This window comes from Notolepis coatsorum (assembly GCF_963971535.1).
Source record: "Notolepis coatsorum genome assembly, chromosome: 15".
Taxonomy (NCBI): Eukaryota; Metazoa; Chordata; class Actinopteri; order Aulopiformes; family Paralepididae; genus Notolepis; species Notolepis coatsorum.
In genome coordinates, this window is record NC_140179.1 from 82,615,049 (window position 1) to 82,631,046 (window position 15,998).

At 45.9% G+C, this 15,998-nt stretch overlaps 1 protein-coding gene across 1 annotated transcript in view; it reads left to right on the forward strand.

Moving 5' to 3' along the window:
• Positions 1–8,630, forward strand: part of LOC311242114 (uncharacterized protein) — a gene marked incomplete at both ends in the record, with an annotated part of 42,485 nt that extends 33,855 nt beyond the window's left edge. Inside the window, 3 exons of the mRNA XM_084331070.1 lie at positions 2,614–2,847; positions 6,854–7,069; positions 8,617–8,630. Of these exons, the coding sequence (XP_084187196.1) occupies positions 2,614–2,847; positions 6,854–7,069; positions 8,617–8,630 (464 nt within the window). The remainder of the gene's footprint in view (positions 1–2,613; positions 2,848–6,853; positions 7,070–8,616) is intronic.
• Between the last annotated feature and the right edge of the window lie 7,368 nt (positions 8,631–15,998).

Genomic DNA, 15,998 nt, shown 5'->3' on the forward strand with positions numbered 1-15,998 from the left:
TTGATCGTCATTGCAATTCCAATGTAGGCAGATGAGCCAGGGAGACCTAGAGGGCTCCGGCTGACCGTATAGAACAGGGATCAAAGGAAAAAGATCAAAGGATCAAAACCTCGGGTTTTGGCACTCAACGCATGGCGAGATAACCCTTGGCGAGATAACGACTTATCTCGGGTATGGCACCCAATGAATTAAGATGCACATACACTTTTATGCAAGACACTTTCTGTAGAAATGTAGTATTTTATTTTATCTTACCTAATTTTGATATTTTATTTATCGTACTACTTATTGTTATTGGACACACACGCACCCTGCACTGTACCTTACCATACACTACATGCAAGACACTTTCTGTAAATAATTTACATGAAGAATTTCATTACCTGCAATGCCCCCTGTATTGTTGTGTATTTGACAAATAAAGAACTTGAACTTGAACAAAGAGGCACTTGTAACATGTCGAAAAAGTATCTTCATTTTATGCATTTAGAATGAGAACAATTTATTAATTTACATGTCAATAGTTTTTGTCCAGTGACCCGAAATGTATGACCCAAGTCTAAGTAAATACAGGGTTCATTGAAGATTCTTAAAGCCGCACTTGGCTACTTCGCTGCGCTAGGCGAGCTAGCTCAACCAGAGCTAATTCTAACCCTAACTTTAGGTAAGTAATTATGCTAATCAAGCTAGGTAAGCTAGCTAGTCAATGCTTACAACTCTGAAATTAACTTTAACCCTAACCCCAGGAAAGTCATTACGCTAATCAAGCTAGCTAGTCAATGTTTAGAACTCCAAAATTAACTTTGTCCTCTCTAGCTTTCAGTGAGCGAGGGGCAGTGCCCCAATAGACCAAACCATAACAACAAATTTGTAATTTTAACGTTCATGTTGTTGTAGTAAGCTTCCTAAAATGACTTTATGATGTAGCCAATTGTGGCTTTAAAGAACAAAGTGCTTAACATTTCAAGTTAAAGTGCTGGAATTCCTGGAAAACCAGCCTCTTACAGTATGTGTTGAAGTGCTCTAATAGACCTGATGTTAAAGAGGTTGGGCATTTGAAAATTAACTAAAATAGCTTATCAAGTTCAAGTTCAAGTTCTTTAATAGTTGTCATACAGAAGTACAGAATACTTTCATACAAAATGCTTCTTACTGTTACGCTCCAGAGACTGTGCTAGACAAGATAGTATCAAATAACATAATAACATAATATAGCATGAATTTAGAAGAAGAAAATGAGGTCACAGTTGTTCGGTATAGACATATGTACAATGTTCTGAGTTACCATATAATATACAATACACAACTATGCAGTGTACTAATGTACAGTACTATCTAGTGCAAAGCAGAAATGGGATGAGGTACAATTTTAGGTACAATTTACAGTAAGGTGTACGAGTTGTAGTGCAATCCTTCATCCATAAATATAAAGTGTGGGGAGTGGGTGCTACAGTGTGTTTGTTTAAAGTGGGTGTGTGCTATAAAGTGTGTGTAGTGGGTGCTACAGTGTGTTTGTTTAAAGTGAGTGTGTGCGTGTGGGTGTGTGTGCTATGTGTGTTTGGTGGTTGTTGTTGTGTAGTGTTCATTCATTGTTCGTTTAGCAGCCTGATGGCCTGGGGATAGAAGCTACTTCTGAGTCTTTCTGTGCTCGCCTTGAGACTCCTGTATCGCTTGCCTGACGGCAGCAGTTCAAAGAGGCAGTTGTTCGGGTGGCTCGAGTCCTTAATAATTCTCTTAGCCTTCCCCTTGCAACGCTTGTAGTAAATGTTCTGGAGGGTGGGGAGCCCCCCTCCGATTGTGCGTTCGGCTGAACGTGTCACTCTTTGTAGTCTGCTTTGGTCTTTTGCAGTGCTATTCCCAAACCAGGAGGTGATGTTGCCGGTCAAGATGCTCTCTATTGTACATGAGTAGAAGTTCTTAAGGATCTTCTGGCTGACTTGGAACTTCCTTAGGCGCCTGAGGAAGTAGAGGCGTTGTCGTGCCTTCTTCACCACACTGTTAATGTGTATGGTCCATTTCAAGTCCTCGGATATGTGGGCTCCGAGGTACTTGAAGCTGTTGACTCTCTCAACCGGTGCCCCGTCGATGCTGAGGGGGCTGTAGTCCTTGACCCCCGACCTCCTGAAGTCCACAATCATCTCCTTTGTTTTGCTGACGTTCAGGGAGAGGCTGTTTTCCTGGCACCATCCCGCCAGGACCTTGACCTCTTCCAGGTAGGCCCTCTCGTCGTTGGCAGAGATCAGGCCCACCACCACTGTGTCGTCAGCAAATTTGACGATTGTATTGCTACTCCGCTGAGCCACACAGTCGTGTGTGTACAGGGAGTAGAGGAGGGGACTCAGAACACAGCCCTGGGGGGCCCCTATGTTGAGGGTGATGGATGAGGAGGTGCAGTTGCCTGCTCTCACCACCTGGGGTCTGCCAGTCAGGAAGTCCAAGACCCACTGGCAGAGGTCATAGCCCAAGCCCAGGTCCCTGAGCTTGGCTATGAGTATGGAGGGGACTATGGTATTGAATGCCGAGCTGTAGTCGATGAATAGCATTCTCACATAGTTCCCCTGCCTCTTATGATTATGATTCTGAGTACATTTCTTCTATATCCCACAACTCTAGAGGAAAACCAGCTAAATGAGGGAGCTGAGGGATCATTGCAAAGATGGAGAGAGAAGGAAGAGAGAAAGACGTGGCAGGAAGAAAACAAGCCGTCTGAGAGAGATACCCATGAAGAAGAGGAGGATGGGACTGATGAAGGGTCTAATGAGGCTGTGGGATCAAACTTCCAGCAACAGCAGGAGGAAGAACCGTCTCCACTGTGGGCACCTCTGTCTTCTCCAGAAACTGACACTGGTGAGAATAACACATTTATCATTATTTTTATAATACATAATAATAATATCACATGTATTATTAATAAAAAATATACAAAATACCACCTTTAATAATACATAATAACACATGTATTATTATAATATAACTTAACATATTGGTTATAATACAAAATACCACCTTTATTCATTATAATAATACATAATACCACCTTTGATCATTATGATCATACATAACATATTAATAATAATACATAATAATAACACATTTGATATTATAATACAGAATAACAATTTATTCTTATAATATAACATAATATATTTATTATAATTCAGAATACCACCTTTAACACTTTCAGCACCATAAGCTGTCCCAACTCTGCCGCTTAACACATTGGCTGCCAGACCCGATATTTCTCAGGTTAACTCGCCATGTTGGCTGCCAGACCCGATATTTCTCGGGTTTTGGTAGTTTTTTCTTTTATTCAATTTTTTTTATTCATTACAGGTCCACAGACCTCGGTGTTACCATAGGAAATCATTCTGAAATCCCAAAAGTGCAATACCGGCCGCATCCTGCTAGGTGGCAGTATCGTCCACCCTTTGAAACCTTATTTCACACTCTGTGTTACATCGTATATGGTCCGGGCGCTGTTTTTAGACCAAGCCAAGTGAATCGCTCCATCTGATCACTTCGTAATGTGTTCAGCACACTTGAGGCATATCCTGTGCCACTTCGTGTCAGGGACCCGATCGACATCAATACTGGAAATAGCGATCAATTGGAATATTCTTTTTGGGATACCTCCTAGTAAAGGTAAGGACTATATGACATCAATTCCACCAGATGCAGTCAGGTTCATTCTTATTTTACTAGGTCAGCCGATGATGGACAGATTATGTTACCACGTCCAAAATCAAATGCTTTAAAGAGGACGGTTGTTTATCGCGCCATCAATCATTGGAATAACTGCCCACTGAACATAAGTAAATTGAATAGCAAAGTGTCTTTCAAATACCACCTGAGAATGCACTACTTAAATATGTGAGCAAAATATTCTGATGTTTATAATTATGTTTTTAGATTATCATTGTTAATTAAGTGAATTGTGATTGTCATATGTATCTCATGTATTGTTATGTTTTGTGTTTTTTGTTGTCTTTCGAAATTAGAGCCCGCCACCCGCCATTGGCGACCATATTTTAGGTTTGGCGAGTGCCACTGAGAGGTCTGTCCGCCATGTGGCGGGTCACAAAATAGTAATGTAAAATGATTAAAACTGCAGTGTGTTTTGATCTTACAACAGGCCTAATTTGTGGCTTGTTTACCGATGTCACATCCACTACTCTTCTGTCCTGACTGCCCGTGGCGCCTGCTTGCACTGTAGGGAGCTAACGTTAGCTTAATAACTTTAAATGGGTTACAAATAATGTGGAACTATGAGAGTAAGCCGACCGCTAAAAAGAAAACCCACGCGGCAGCGAGAGCGGGACCACCTAACAAAAGAACGTTTCGCAGAGCTTTTCCTATCATTTCATTATAGACACAGACCATGAGCTGACTAAGCTAAGCTAATTAGCATTAGCTGCTAACCCTGGAAACGCTCAAAGCACCGTCAGTGAGTCCACAAAACCAGTTCCATTAGTGAGGAAAGGGGTTATATTAACGAGGCTTGACAACAGGGTTTCAAAGATAACTTCACATTTATTGGCTATTTGTTTTTTAATTATAACGCTTCATGCATTCAGGCTCCGTGTGTTGACATCCTAGTCTAGTGTGTGTGACATCATCAACTACGCGACTCAGACGGGGGCTCTCTCTCCCAATAGTATCCAGCTGCAGCCCCGCAGAACAATAGTATCCAGCTGCAGCCCCGCAGAACAATAATATCCAGCTGCAGCCCCGCAGAACCATACTGGGCGCATCTCCTCTCTCTCTCTCGCTCTCTCTCTCGCTCTCGCTTGATTGATTGATTGAAAACTTTATTAACAGATTGCAGAATGGGTACAGTACAGTACAGCTCAATACATACAATTGTTAAGGGGATGCAGACCAGAGAAAGACTTTCGTCTTGTTTACATCAGGGTCCCCCATTTTCATTCATCGCTCTCGCTCTCTCGGGTGATTGATTGAAAACTTTATTAACAGATTGCAGAATGGGTACAGTACAGTACAGCTCAATACATACAATTGTTAAGGGGTTGCAGACCAGAGAAAGACTTTCGTCTTGTTTACATCAGGGTCCCCCATTTTCATTCATCGCTCTCGCTCTCTCGCGCTCTCTCTCTACGTTCAATATGATTTAAAGCCAAACGTTACAGTATAAATACTAACTGGATAGTTTTTTTTTTTTTTATATTATTATCTTTCTTCCCCTCTTTTTCCCTGATTTTTCTCCCATCCCACCCTTCCTGGTTGTTGCGTACTTTCCCCTACTGTTGGTCCGGGAGACCGGAGACTGTCACATGCTTTCCTCCGACGCATGTGCAGCCTGCCGGCAGGCCAACCTGGCCACGCAGGTTCTCACCGGGGAGAGTGTAGCGTGTGGGAGGCCACACTATCTCTCCTTAGTTCCTACCCTTGCTGAGCAGGCGCCCCGACCGAACTGTTGCTTAAAATTTCACTCTGGCCTCTTATTTAAGTGTATTCTTCAACATAATACCCCATCTACTTGAAATTTACAGTTTTCTTTAAATATATATATATATATTATGTGACACAAAAATGCGTTTTTTTTGGCCGGTAAGATTTTTCCCATCTACCCGCCACTGGCCGGTGAGTCAAAAAGTTAATTTCGTGCCCTGCATGTACACATGTGTTTTCACAAAATCATCAAGGGGGGGGGGTCGTTCTAACTAGTAACTGTGATCGTGTTTGTCGAGCATGTTTTACGTCCGGTAAAACACGACACTGTGATCGTTACAAAAACATGTTTCAGGTTCGGTAAAATAGACATAAAATATACCTTACCTTAGCCAGAAGGTATTCCAAAAAGAATAATTCCCAGTGATCGCATTACCATCGCGATTACTCGTGTATATATCTATACTCGTGTATACGGGAAATAGGCTTCAGGCAAAAAAATCTCGAGGCGATCGCTCTGTCGCTCCGTCTCCGAGGAGGAGGGGCCCTTACCAAAAAAGAAAAAAAAGGAAAACGTGTATCCACGCCAATGCAATTCCAGTTCAGACACAGACTATACTGCCACCTGGTGATATTCGATCGGCATTGCAATTCCAACGTATACAAACGAGCCAGGGACGGCTAGAATGATCCGGATGATGATTTAGAACCGGGATCAGAAGGAAAAGATCAAAGGACCAAAAAAACGAGTTTACTCGTTATTGGTGCTCAACGCTTGTAGGCCAATGACGAGTATACTCGTGATTGGCGCTGAATGTGTTGATCATTATAATACATACATTTTTTATTATTATTATTATAATACAGAATAACACATTCGTTATTATAATACAGAATAACATATTTATTATAAACTGGTGGTTTTCAACTTCCGCCACACTTACCCCAATGCATGGGTCACTTTTTATTTGTTTGTTTATTTGTTAGCATGTTGATAGACCAGCTGATATACCAATTGTTAGACGGGTACAATGACACCATACGTTTGCAGACCAGTTTAAAAAAATGCCAGAGTTAACATCCATTGGTCATAAATGCCTACATTTGCATGTGGTTTGGCTTGATAGAAGGCAATGCCAAGCCTTACCACCATAAAAACAAATAATCCTCATTGAAGAAGAGGATTTTCTAGAAGTGCACACTCTATATATCTCTATATCTCTATGATCCAGACAGAAAATGTGTACAGTAGCAGGTCTTTTTTCTGGTAGGTTCCTCCCTCATGACAAGAGGGCTAGTGAACTCAAGTTAGCTCTGTTTAGGTCCCAGGATCAACAAGATGGAGCATTTCTGTTTTAGTCTGTACATGACACTGTTAGTCTGTACATGACACTGGAGAAACAATAAGTAACCCTGTTTCTCTTGTGGTGTTGTCTGTCTTTAGAAATGCCAGTGGACCTTCTCGTCCTGGAGAACATCTGCTCGGAGGTCCCAGTTAATAATGAGAGGAAGGTGAAATGCCACCTCAGGAGAAAGGACCGAAATCCAGGGGCTGAAAGGATCCAGGACTCTACAGGAGATGGAGCTGAAGACCTCCTACCATCCTGTAGACCCAACAGCTGTTCTACCAAGATAACCAAGAAACACTCCTGTCCTCAGTGTGGGATGAGTTTCAGAAGACTCTGTGATATGAAACATCATCAAGAAACTGTTCACACATTAGAGAAGCTGTTTGAGTGCAACCTGTGTGAGAAGCGATTCAAAACAGAGACCTATCTGAAGACTCATCTCCAGATTCATACTGGCCATAAGCCTCATCTCTGCTCCTATTGTGGCAAAGCCTTTAGAACTAAAACCGATGTAAAAGTTCATGAACGCACTCACACTGGGGAGTGTCCATATGCCTGTACATTATGTGAAAAGAAGTTTACACTTAATAGCACATTAAAAATGCACCTCAGGATGCATAAAGGAGAGAGACCATATCTGTGTAGTGACTGTGGGAAGGGCTTCCGTCACTCCGGGGCCTTGTTGGTTCACTCACGCCAGCACACAGGGGAGCGGCCTTATCATTGTGATGTTTGTGGAAAGGGTTGCATAACATCACATAGACTGAAAACACATCAGTTAAATCACACAGGAGAACGTCCGTACCCCTGTCCTGACTGTGAGAAATGCTACCGTAGTCAGAGTGAGCAGAAAAGGCACAGTCAAACTCACAGTCGAACTCACACGGCAGATAAACCCTTCCAGTGTCTTAAGTGCGACAAGAGATTTGCACGAAAGGATAACATGAGAGTCCATTTGCACAGTCACAGATAACCAGCATTAACACTTTCAGTGCCAACAACGAGATTTCTCGTTAGTTCATGCCAACCGTTGAGTGCCAGCCGACGAGAGATCTCGTTTTTAATCGTTTATTTTTTATTTTTATCGATTTCCATTCATTTTTCATCAATCTAGCCTCACGTTACCAGTAGGGATCTGTCTGAAATCGAACAGGGAAAATACCGCCCCCTATCGTCTCTCCGGATGGTACTGCACCCTTTTGGATTGGATTGAATGAAACGCTGGAGAAAAAAAAGTCCTGCTTCCACATTTTACTTGTCAGACAAGTAACCGGAGACGATCCAAGTCATTGCCCAACACCAGAACAGCTGAGAATATGTGTTTCCAGTACCCAGCGTTGGATCAATAAACGCGATCGATATTTGGAATGGCGATCAGGAATTGGAATAATCTTTTTGGAGAACATCTGATCTGAGGTAAGGAATCTATTTGACCAGTCTTGGGATAATCAGAGCTATTTTCACCTATATATCAGCATATGCCATATGTGTGTGTGTGTGCGATCAGGAAATAAGATAATCGATTTTTTAGCCCGCTTCTATAGCGTGCATACTTACTTACTTACGCCTTTTACCCCGTTTGGGGCATAGGCCGTCAACAAGGGTTCTCCAAGCATCCCGATCCTGAGCCAACCTCTCAAGCTGGCCCCAGGTGTGTCCCATCTTCTTGGCATCATCTTCCAAGTCTCTGCGCCAGGTGTTCCGTGGTCGGCCTCTCTTTTCTTTTCCCTTGGGGGTTCCACCTGAGAGATTGTCTTGTGATGCTCAGGGATGGTTTACGGAGTGTATGGCCAATCCATCTCCAACGCTGTTGGAGAATCTCTTTTTCTGCTGGCTGTTGTTGTGTTCGTTGCCACAGGTCTTTGTTGCTGATGGTGTTAGGCCAGCGAATCTGGAGGACAGGTGTTTAGGAAAACTTGTAGTTTATTGGTTGTGGTGACAGTGGTCCTCCAGGTCTCAGCGCCATAGAGTAGGACTGATTTCATGACCTTGCTCTTCCCTCTGTGGATGTTAAGCCCAAGCCGAGTAGAGTTGTCAGCGATGGTACTTGTCTTTTCCTGCATCTGCTGCTGGGTGTGAGAGAGAAGGGCCAGGTCATCTGCAAAGTCGAGGTCTTCTAACTGCATCCATAATGTCCATTGTATGCCATTTCGTTTCTCTGCTGTGGATTGCTTCATGACCCAGTCTATTGCCAGCAGAAACAGAAATGGTGACAACAAACAGCCCTGTCTCACTCCAGTTTTTACCTGGAAGGCGTCGGTGGGTTGACCGCCATGAATCACCCTGCAGGTCATCCCCTCATAGGAGTTCCTGATGATATTTCTGTACTTCTCTGGCACTCTGTAGTGTCTGAGTAGCTTCCAGAGGGTCTCTCTATTCACGCTGTCGAAAGCCTTTTCGTAGTCAATGAAATTAATGAATAGGGGTGAATTCCACTCTAATGACTGCTCCAGTATTATCCACAGTGTTGCAATCTGGTCTGTGCAGGATCTGTTTTTGCGGAAGCCCGCCTGGTGGTCTCGTAGCTGTGGGTCGACGGCGTCCTTCATCCTGTCCAGTATAATCCTGTTGAATACTTTTCCTGGGATGGAGAGTAGTGTGATCCCTCTGTAGTTTGCACATTGGCTCATATCTCCTTTCTTTGGTATTTTGACGAGGTAGCCCTCCTTCCATTCTGATGGGATGTGTCCTTCTTCCCCCCCCCCGCGTGCATAAGTACACATATACTATCGGTAATCTAGCGTTTATTTGAAAACGATTCATAAATAGGCTGAAAAATGACAACGTGTTTTGTGTATTCCTGTAGGGCGTTTATCACAGAATCTTTATTTTTTTTCTGAAACTTTCAAAAATCGAGCGTTTTGCAAAATGGTATAAAACGGAAATGAACCGATTAAAAAAAAAATATCCGTTTCGACAATGTTGACTGCAAACAAGTCATTGATAAGCGACGGCCATATTAGACACATAGCCATAATTTAAGATATAGTTTATGCATTCGCAAATATGAGAGCTCTGTCATTGAAGTGGGTGGTGGCACGCAACAGGGTTCCTAGGCACCGCATGGCTGGCACGGAAAGTGTTAAAGGGATAGTTTACAGTTTTGGAACCCTAGCCCAGTAGCCAATAATGTTGTCAATAGAGTCCTTTCTCAGCACAATCCTGTTCTACACACTGGATAACTTAGTTAGCCACAAACTAATGGGGACAAGCTCTTGTATTTACAAGCGGACTGAAACTAGATTAATTTAGTGTTTACTGTGGAGGAAGTTTGATTTAATTGATTTGAAATCTTTATTTCGAACATGTAAATAAATACAAATACAAACAAAATAAATAACTAAACAAAAGTAGAACATAACTCAATTTACATGTTCGAAAAGGAGTAGGAAGAAGTATACACTTATTTAATCCTACCCCTTTTCCACTACTCAAATGAGTGTACTAATTTAAAACATTTCAAAACAAATGTATATATGCAAAACACGAAAGAAATAAAATAAAAATGTAAACACCCGTGAATATCAAGTCCCTTCCTCATCCCTGTACCTCGTGAACATAATTTCCTTATAAATCAGTTTAAATTGTCTCATATTTGGACATTGTTTTAGCACCACATTCAGACTGTTCCACAGTTTCACTCCACATATTGAGATGCAGTGTCTTCTCATGGTAGTGCGTACACTAAGAACTTTTAAATTGAGTTCTCCCCTCAGATTATAACCCCCCTCTCTATCAAAGAACAGTTCTTGAATGTTTCCTGGAAGTACATTACCTTTTGCTTTATACATTAATTATGCCGTTTTAAATTCCAAAAGATCATTTAACTTTAATGTTTTTTTCTTTAAAAATAATATGTTTGTGTGATCACGATAACCTGCAATGTGAACTATTCTTATGGCCCTTTTTTGGAGTATAAAAAGTGGTTGTAGTGTAGAATTATAAGTTTCAGATCACAGTGTAAAACAATGTAAAGTCATGCATGCTGGGTATTGGATCTGGAGTCGGTCCCCGGGTGCCAGATTGTGGCTGCCCACTGCTAGTTAGTAAGTAGTTAGGATGGTTGAATGCAGAGGACAAACTTCAGGTATATGTAAAAGGTACTCGAATAAAGATTCTACCTCTACTTTTAACTGTCCTTTTTTGTATTTTTAAGTTGGTTACCACTAAAAGTGCTTGTTTTTGCCACTGAAACAGAAATCTCACTCTGAAATCCCGCAAGGTGTGAGTTGTTGCAGGAAGACAAGAGTTGGAAAGGAGTAATGTTACCATATCTAAAAGATCAAATGTTTGTGCATTTCCAAATTGTGCCAACAACATGTCACCCACTTTGCGTAGTGTTCATATACCATTAATATGGACGCGCTGAAGTTGTGACTAGCTTAACCGTTAATGTTAGTTGTGCTACAGTACATGGACCCAAACCCAAAGAACACATCCTGTACCATAACACGTTCTCAAGAAATGAGTGGAGAGACCTGCTGCAGACAGAGTGGAGGTAATGTAATTATTACAAATGGTAACTAACTTTTTTGACCGACAATAAGTATTGAGCATCATGTAATATTCATGTGCTGTGCATTGTTATTGCATTTAGATTTCCCTAAACGAGTACTTGTTCACCACTCGAGTAATTCATGCCATCACTCGATCTGGAAAAAGATTACTGGTGTCCCTACTGTGCTCATGAATAAATGAATGTGTGTGTTTTGCATCACTAAGGCTTTGAAGATCCCCATCAGATGTATTTTAAACCCTAGAAATATTATATATTGAATAACAATTTGTATAAATATGGTTTTCCTACTGAAAATGCCATAGCAGCATCTCTACACCTTTACCCTCATTGCGAATTGGCTGCTATCCTGGAGAATCCCTCCCACCCCCTCGGCAGGATGTGACGGCTGTGGGACCAGGCCTAAACCGCCTGTGATCCCCCCCCCACCTGCAAATATGGGTTTTTGTTAAATAAAAAAAAAGGCTTTTTTGGTTGAAACAACGTCCAGTAATTTCACTAATGTGTTTAATGTATGCCTCAAACAAAATGACAAGTGAAGGCCCTGTTACCTTTTCTGATAAAGAAAAGTAAGCGGGCAGCGGTTATTTGTCTTGTGAAATGGAGCCGTGGGGCTCTTGTGTGCAAGTCTTTAAACAACGTAGCCTCCGAGCCCACGGATGGTGGTTGGTTTTCGTGTTGGGTGTTTCAGGCGATAAAGGGGACATATGCTTTGCATATGCTTTTCACTTATAAATCAACACAGGGCTAAGACAATGCTCCTAGAGGTTCCAGTTTCACCTTGTATATCTTTGCTTTCATGAGGTTGTCCGGGGGGGTGAAGATATAAATCCTTATCTTTGGGTATACTATATACATTTTGTGAAATCCTAGGGCGGCTGGGTGGCGCAGCGGTCTAAGCGCTCGTCACCAACGCGTGAGACACCGGTATCGAATCCGGCTGTCAGCGTTGCCTCCGGCTTGGGCCGGCCGTCATACTGACTCAATTGGCAGAGTCAGCGGGAGGGGAGTCGATGGGTGGTAATCTGGTTGTTGTAAACAGCGACTCCTACAGGTCGGTCAGGGCGCCTGCACAGCAAGGACAGGAGATGTCGAGGGTAGTGTGAGCCTCCCACACGTTACACCTCGCCAATGAGAGTCCGCACTGGCAGGTGAAAAGAAGTGGCTGGCTGACTCCGCATGTATCGGAGGGGAAATGCGATAGATTCTTCAACCCTCCCTACGAGCGACCAGTGGGGGGCACATGCGAGCAACGATCAAGACGGGACGGGGGAATTGTCACGACTAAATTGGGATGGGAGAAAAAAACTGAAAAAGTGGATAAAATAATTTTTTTAAATCCTGACGAGTGCGTGTAATAAGCGTGAGCCTTGGCAGGTGCGCTCATCACTAAGGGGAATCCCCTTACGCGTCGACATAATGACGTATGTGTGTGAGGCCCCCCCCCCTGTCCGGACAGACTGACGTCCTCAGCGTCAGAGCAGATATTAACATATCCTGCTTGTCGCAGAGGGGAGGGTCCCCCATACCCGCCGACTCAAAATGAGTGGGGTTGTGTGTGGGTCCCGTCTAAATGTCATCACAGGGTCCCAGTTTAATTAATTAATTAATTCGAGAGGAGGTTATACTGGTAAATTGTCGGGCGGCTCAGCTAAGATCCCAGCTCACACTGTCAAATGTATCTGGCTCTGCGGGATAAACTAGCGTCGTCTCCCTCTCAAAGAGGTGAATGTAGCGACAGGTGTTTTTTCCCAGGTTCTGTATGGAAATCCCGTGCCAAGGGCCTCTACGAGGGGCCGGGTCTCTCCTATCTCCAGATGGGGGAGAAACGATGGGTTGGGGCTTGTCTTATCAATACCCCCAAAGCCGTTCTCAGGTTTTACGGACCTAGCTCTGTTATCAGAGCCCGCAGCTATGACAGCCCTGGCCAAACAGAGGCCGATTTTGAATCGAGTCCTTTCTTTTGGCGAAGCAGGCCAGTTACAGCCCCAATGTATAGGTTATAAATGTAAGGGTCTGTCCCCTGTTTTTTGATACAATTAACGTACTGGGGAAGGGAAGTCGGTGCCTGGTCCCGGGCATTTTAACGCTGTCTTGGGGAGCGGCACGCCCTGGTCTGTCCGAACAGCATAACAGCGTGTATGTGGTCAGACAGGAGGGAGTACGTCTCCGCCAGGCGGCAGTCGAGCTCTGCTCTTGCTAAGGAATCTGCTAGCTTGAGGGCCCCCTACATTTCCGTTTGGAAATGACGGGGCAGATCAAAGATCAGAGGGGGACCACGCGGAGCTGCTTTTGAGCAGTCAGTCCCGGTAGCGCCCCCTGTGGTTTATGGTCAATCGAGTTCACATCCGGCAATGTGTCTGAAGCACTCGCCATTGCTATGTTGAACAATCATGGACTTGCCCACCAGCATGCAGCGCCTGTCATGGCTGCACCGGCCCAGGCCCCATCCCCTCGCGGCCCGAGACTCGATCGGCCCAGGGTTGATGTGGGCGTGTCAATAGAGGAATGGAACGTGTTCATCCGACGTTCGGACATATTCTGCACCGGCTCAGGCATAGAGGATGCCCAGGCCCCCGTCCAATTGTTTCAGTGCGCCGGGCCTGTGCTTGCTGAAAGCCGGCGCCGCTACCGGACCTTTGCAGGACCTGATCGCCGTCATGCGCTCTCTGGCTGTCATCCCAGTCGCTACATGTGTCCTGCGCACCGAGCTACTTCAGCTACACCAGGAACGAGACGAGACATTCCGCGCACTCGCTGCCCGGAATGCAAGAGCGTCTTTAACATTTTCACGGAGGGGCCTCGCGGGTGGAATCCTAAGCCTCACCAGGTGTGCATCGGCTGCTACAGGGCCCGCCGACAACAGAGGCGTCAACAGCCACCATCCGACGGTCAACAGGCTGCCGTGGGGTCGGAGCTGATCTCCCAGGTCTCATCGGTGCAAGCTGGAGCCCGCCCTGGCCGACGTTGCGGGAGCCATCGCCGACGCCACGCCCCTACGTCGCATGGCTGTGTCAACAGGCCTGCACCTATCAGACTCGAGCACCACATCTTCTCCAAGGGCGAATGGAAACGAGCCAGGCTGAGAGACCACCCCCGAGCACTGATCACCATCTCGGTGGACATGCCAGTCGGACTGAGGGATGGCACCAGCAACCGGGGCTCAGCCAACGGGGCTCGGATATCTGCCGTCGCAGCCACTGGCGCGCAGTCGGACCTTTGGTCTCTGGAGGAGTTCCTGGCCTGCGGTTTCGCGCAGGACGACCTGCGACCCGTCAGCCTCAGCCTGTCAGCCGTCAATCGATCCCCCATAGCCATCGAGGGAGCGTTCTTCGCTAGGCTCTCGACGACCTGCAGCGTTACTGTTCCATGGTATACGTGAGCAGCTCAGTCCGGGCCATGTTCCTCTCCTACGAGTCGTTGCTCAACCTCGGCCTCTTGCCTATGAACTTCCCGTCGGACGACGTTACAGGGGGGCCCAGGGACAGGCGTAGCCCTGACACGGCTGACACGCCAGACCAGCCGTTGTCCGTCAATGCTACGAGGTCAACCAACGGCGGCTGCGTAGGGCCAGGTGACCCCCAGGACGCACAGTGCTCATGCCCCCAGCGCACGGTCCCCCCTGCGCGCCCCGCGGCACTGCCGTTCCCCTGTACGCCAGAGAACAACAACCGGATGAAAGGGTGGCTACTCAGGAGATATGCCTCGTCGACGTTCAACACCTGCCCTCATCGGGCATTGCCATGCATGGAAGGACCGCCTATCGAGATGCACGTGGACCCCGCAGCTACACCCAAGGCATGCCACACCGCGGCCAAAGTGCCTCTACACTGGCAGCGGAGGGTCCACGATGACCTCCTGCGGGACGAGGCCCTTGGGGTCATTGAACGTGTGCCATGCGGCGAGCCTGTCACGTGGTGCCATCGTATGGTAGTCACTTGGAAGCACGACGGTTCCCCCCGCAGAACCGTGGACCTCTCCCCCCTCAACAAGTTCTGCCAACGTGAAACCTTTGCCACCGAGTCTCTTCCACCTCGCACGCCGCGTTCCGAAGGGCACCTGGAAGACCGTCACGGACGCCTGGAACGGCTACCACAGCGTCCCCCTGCGTAAGTCGGATCGCCACCTCACTACCTTCATCACGCCCTTCGGCCGTTGGCGCTACACCAGGGCACCACAGGGCTTCCTGTCGTCAGGGGATGGCTACAACCGCCGGTTCGACGCCGTCCTCTCGGACTATGAGCGCAAGGAACGCTGTGTGGATGACACCATCCACTATGACACTGACCTGGAGCAACACTGGTGGAGGACCATCGACTTCCTCACGCGTGTCGGCCGGTCGGGCATCGTGTTGAACCCGGATAAGCTTCAATTGGCGGAGAGTTGCGTCGATTTCGCTGGCTTCAGGGTGTCGGAGTCTACCATCGAACCACTCCCGAAATACTTGGACGCCATCCGGGACTTCCCTACACCGGGCTCCATGACGGATATCAGGAGCTGGTTCGGCCTTGTTAACCAGGTGGCTAACTATGCTCAGCTGCGTGACACGATGGCTCCATTCAAGCCATTCCTCAGCCCATGTTGTGTGTTCCGATGGTCCCCCGCTCTGGAGGAGGCCTTCCAGACGTCCAAGCAGGCCATAATTGGGGCCATCCGTGAGGGCGTGGAGATCTACGACATGCAGAAGCGTACCTGCCTTCGCCCTGACTGGTCCAAGCTCGGCA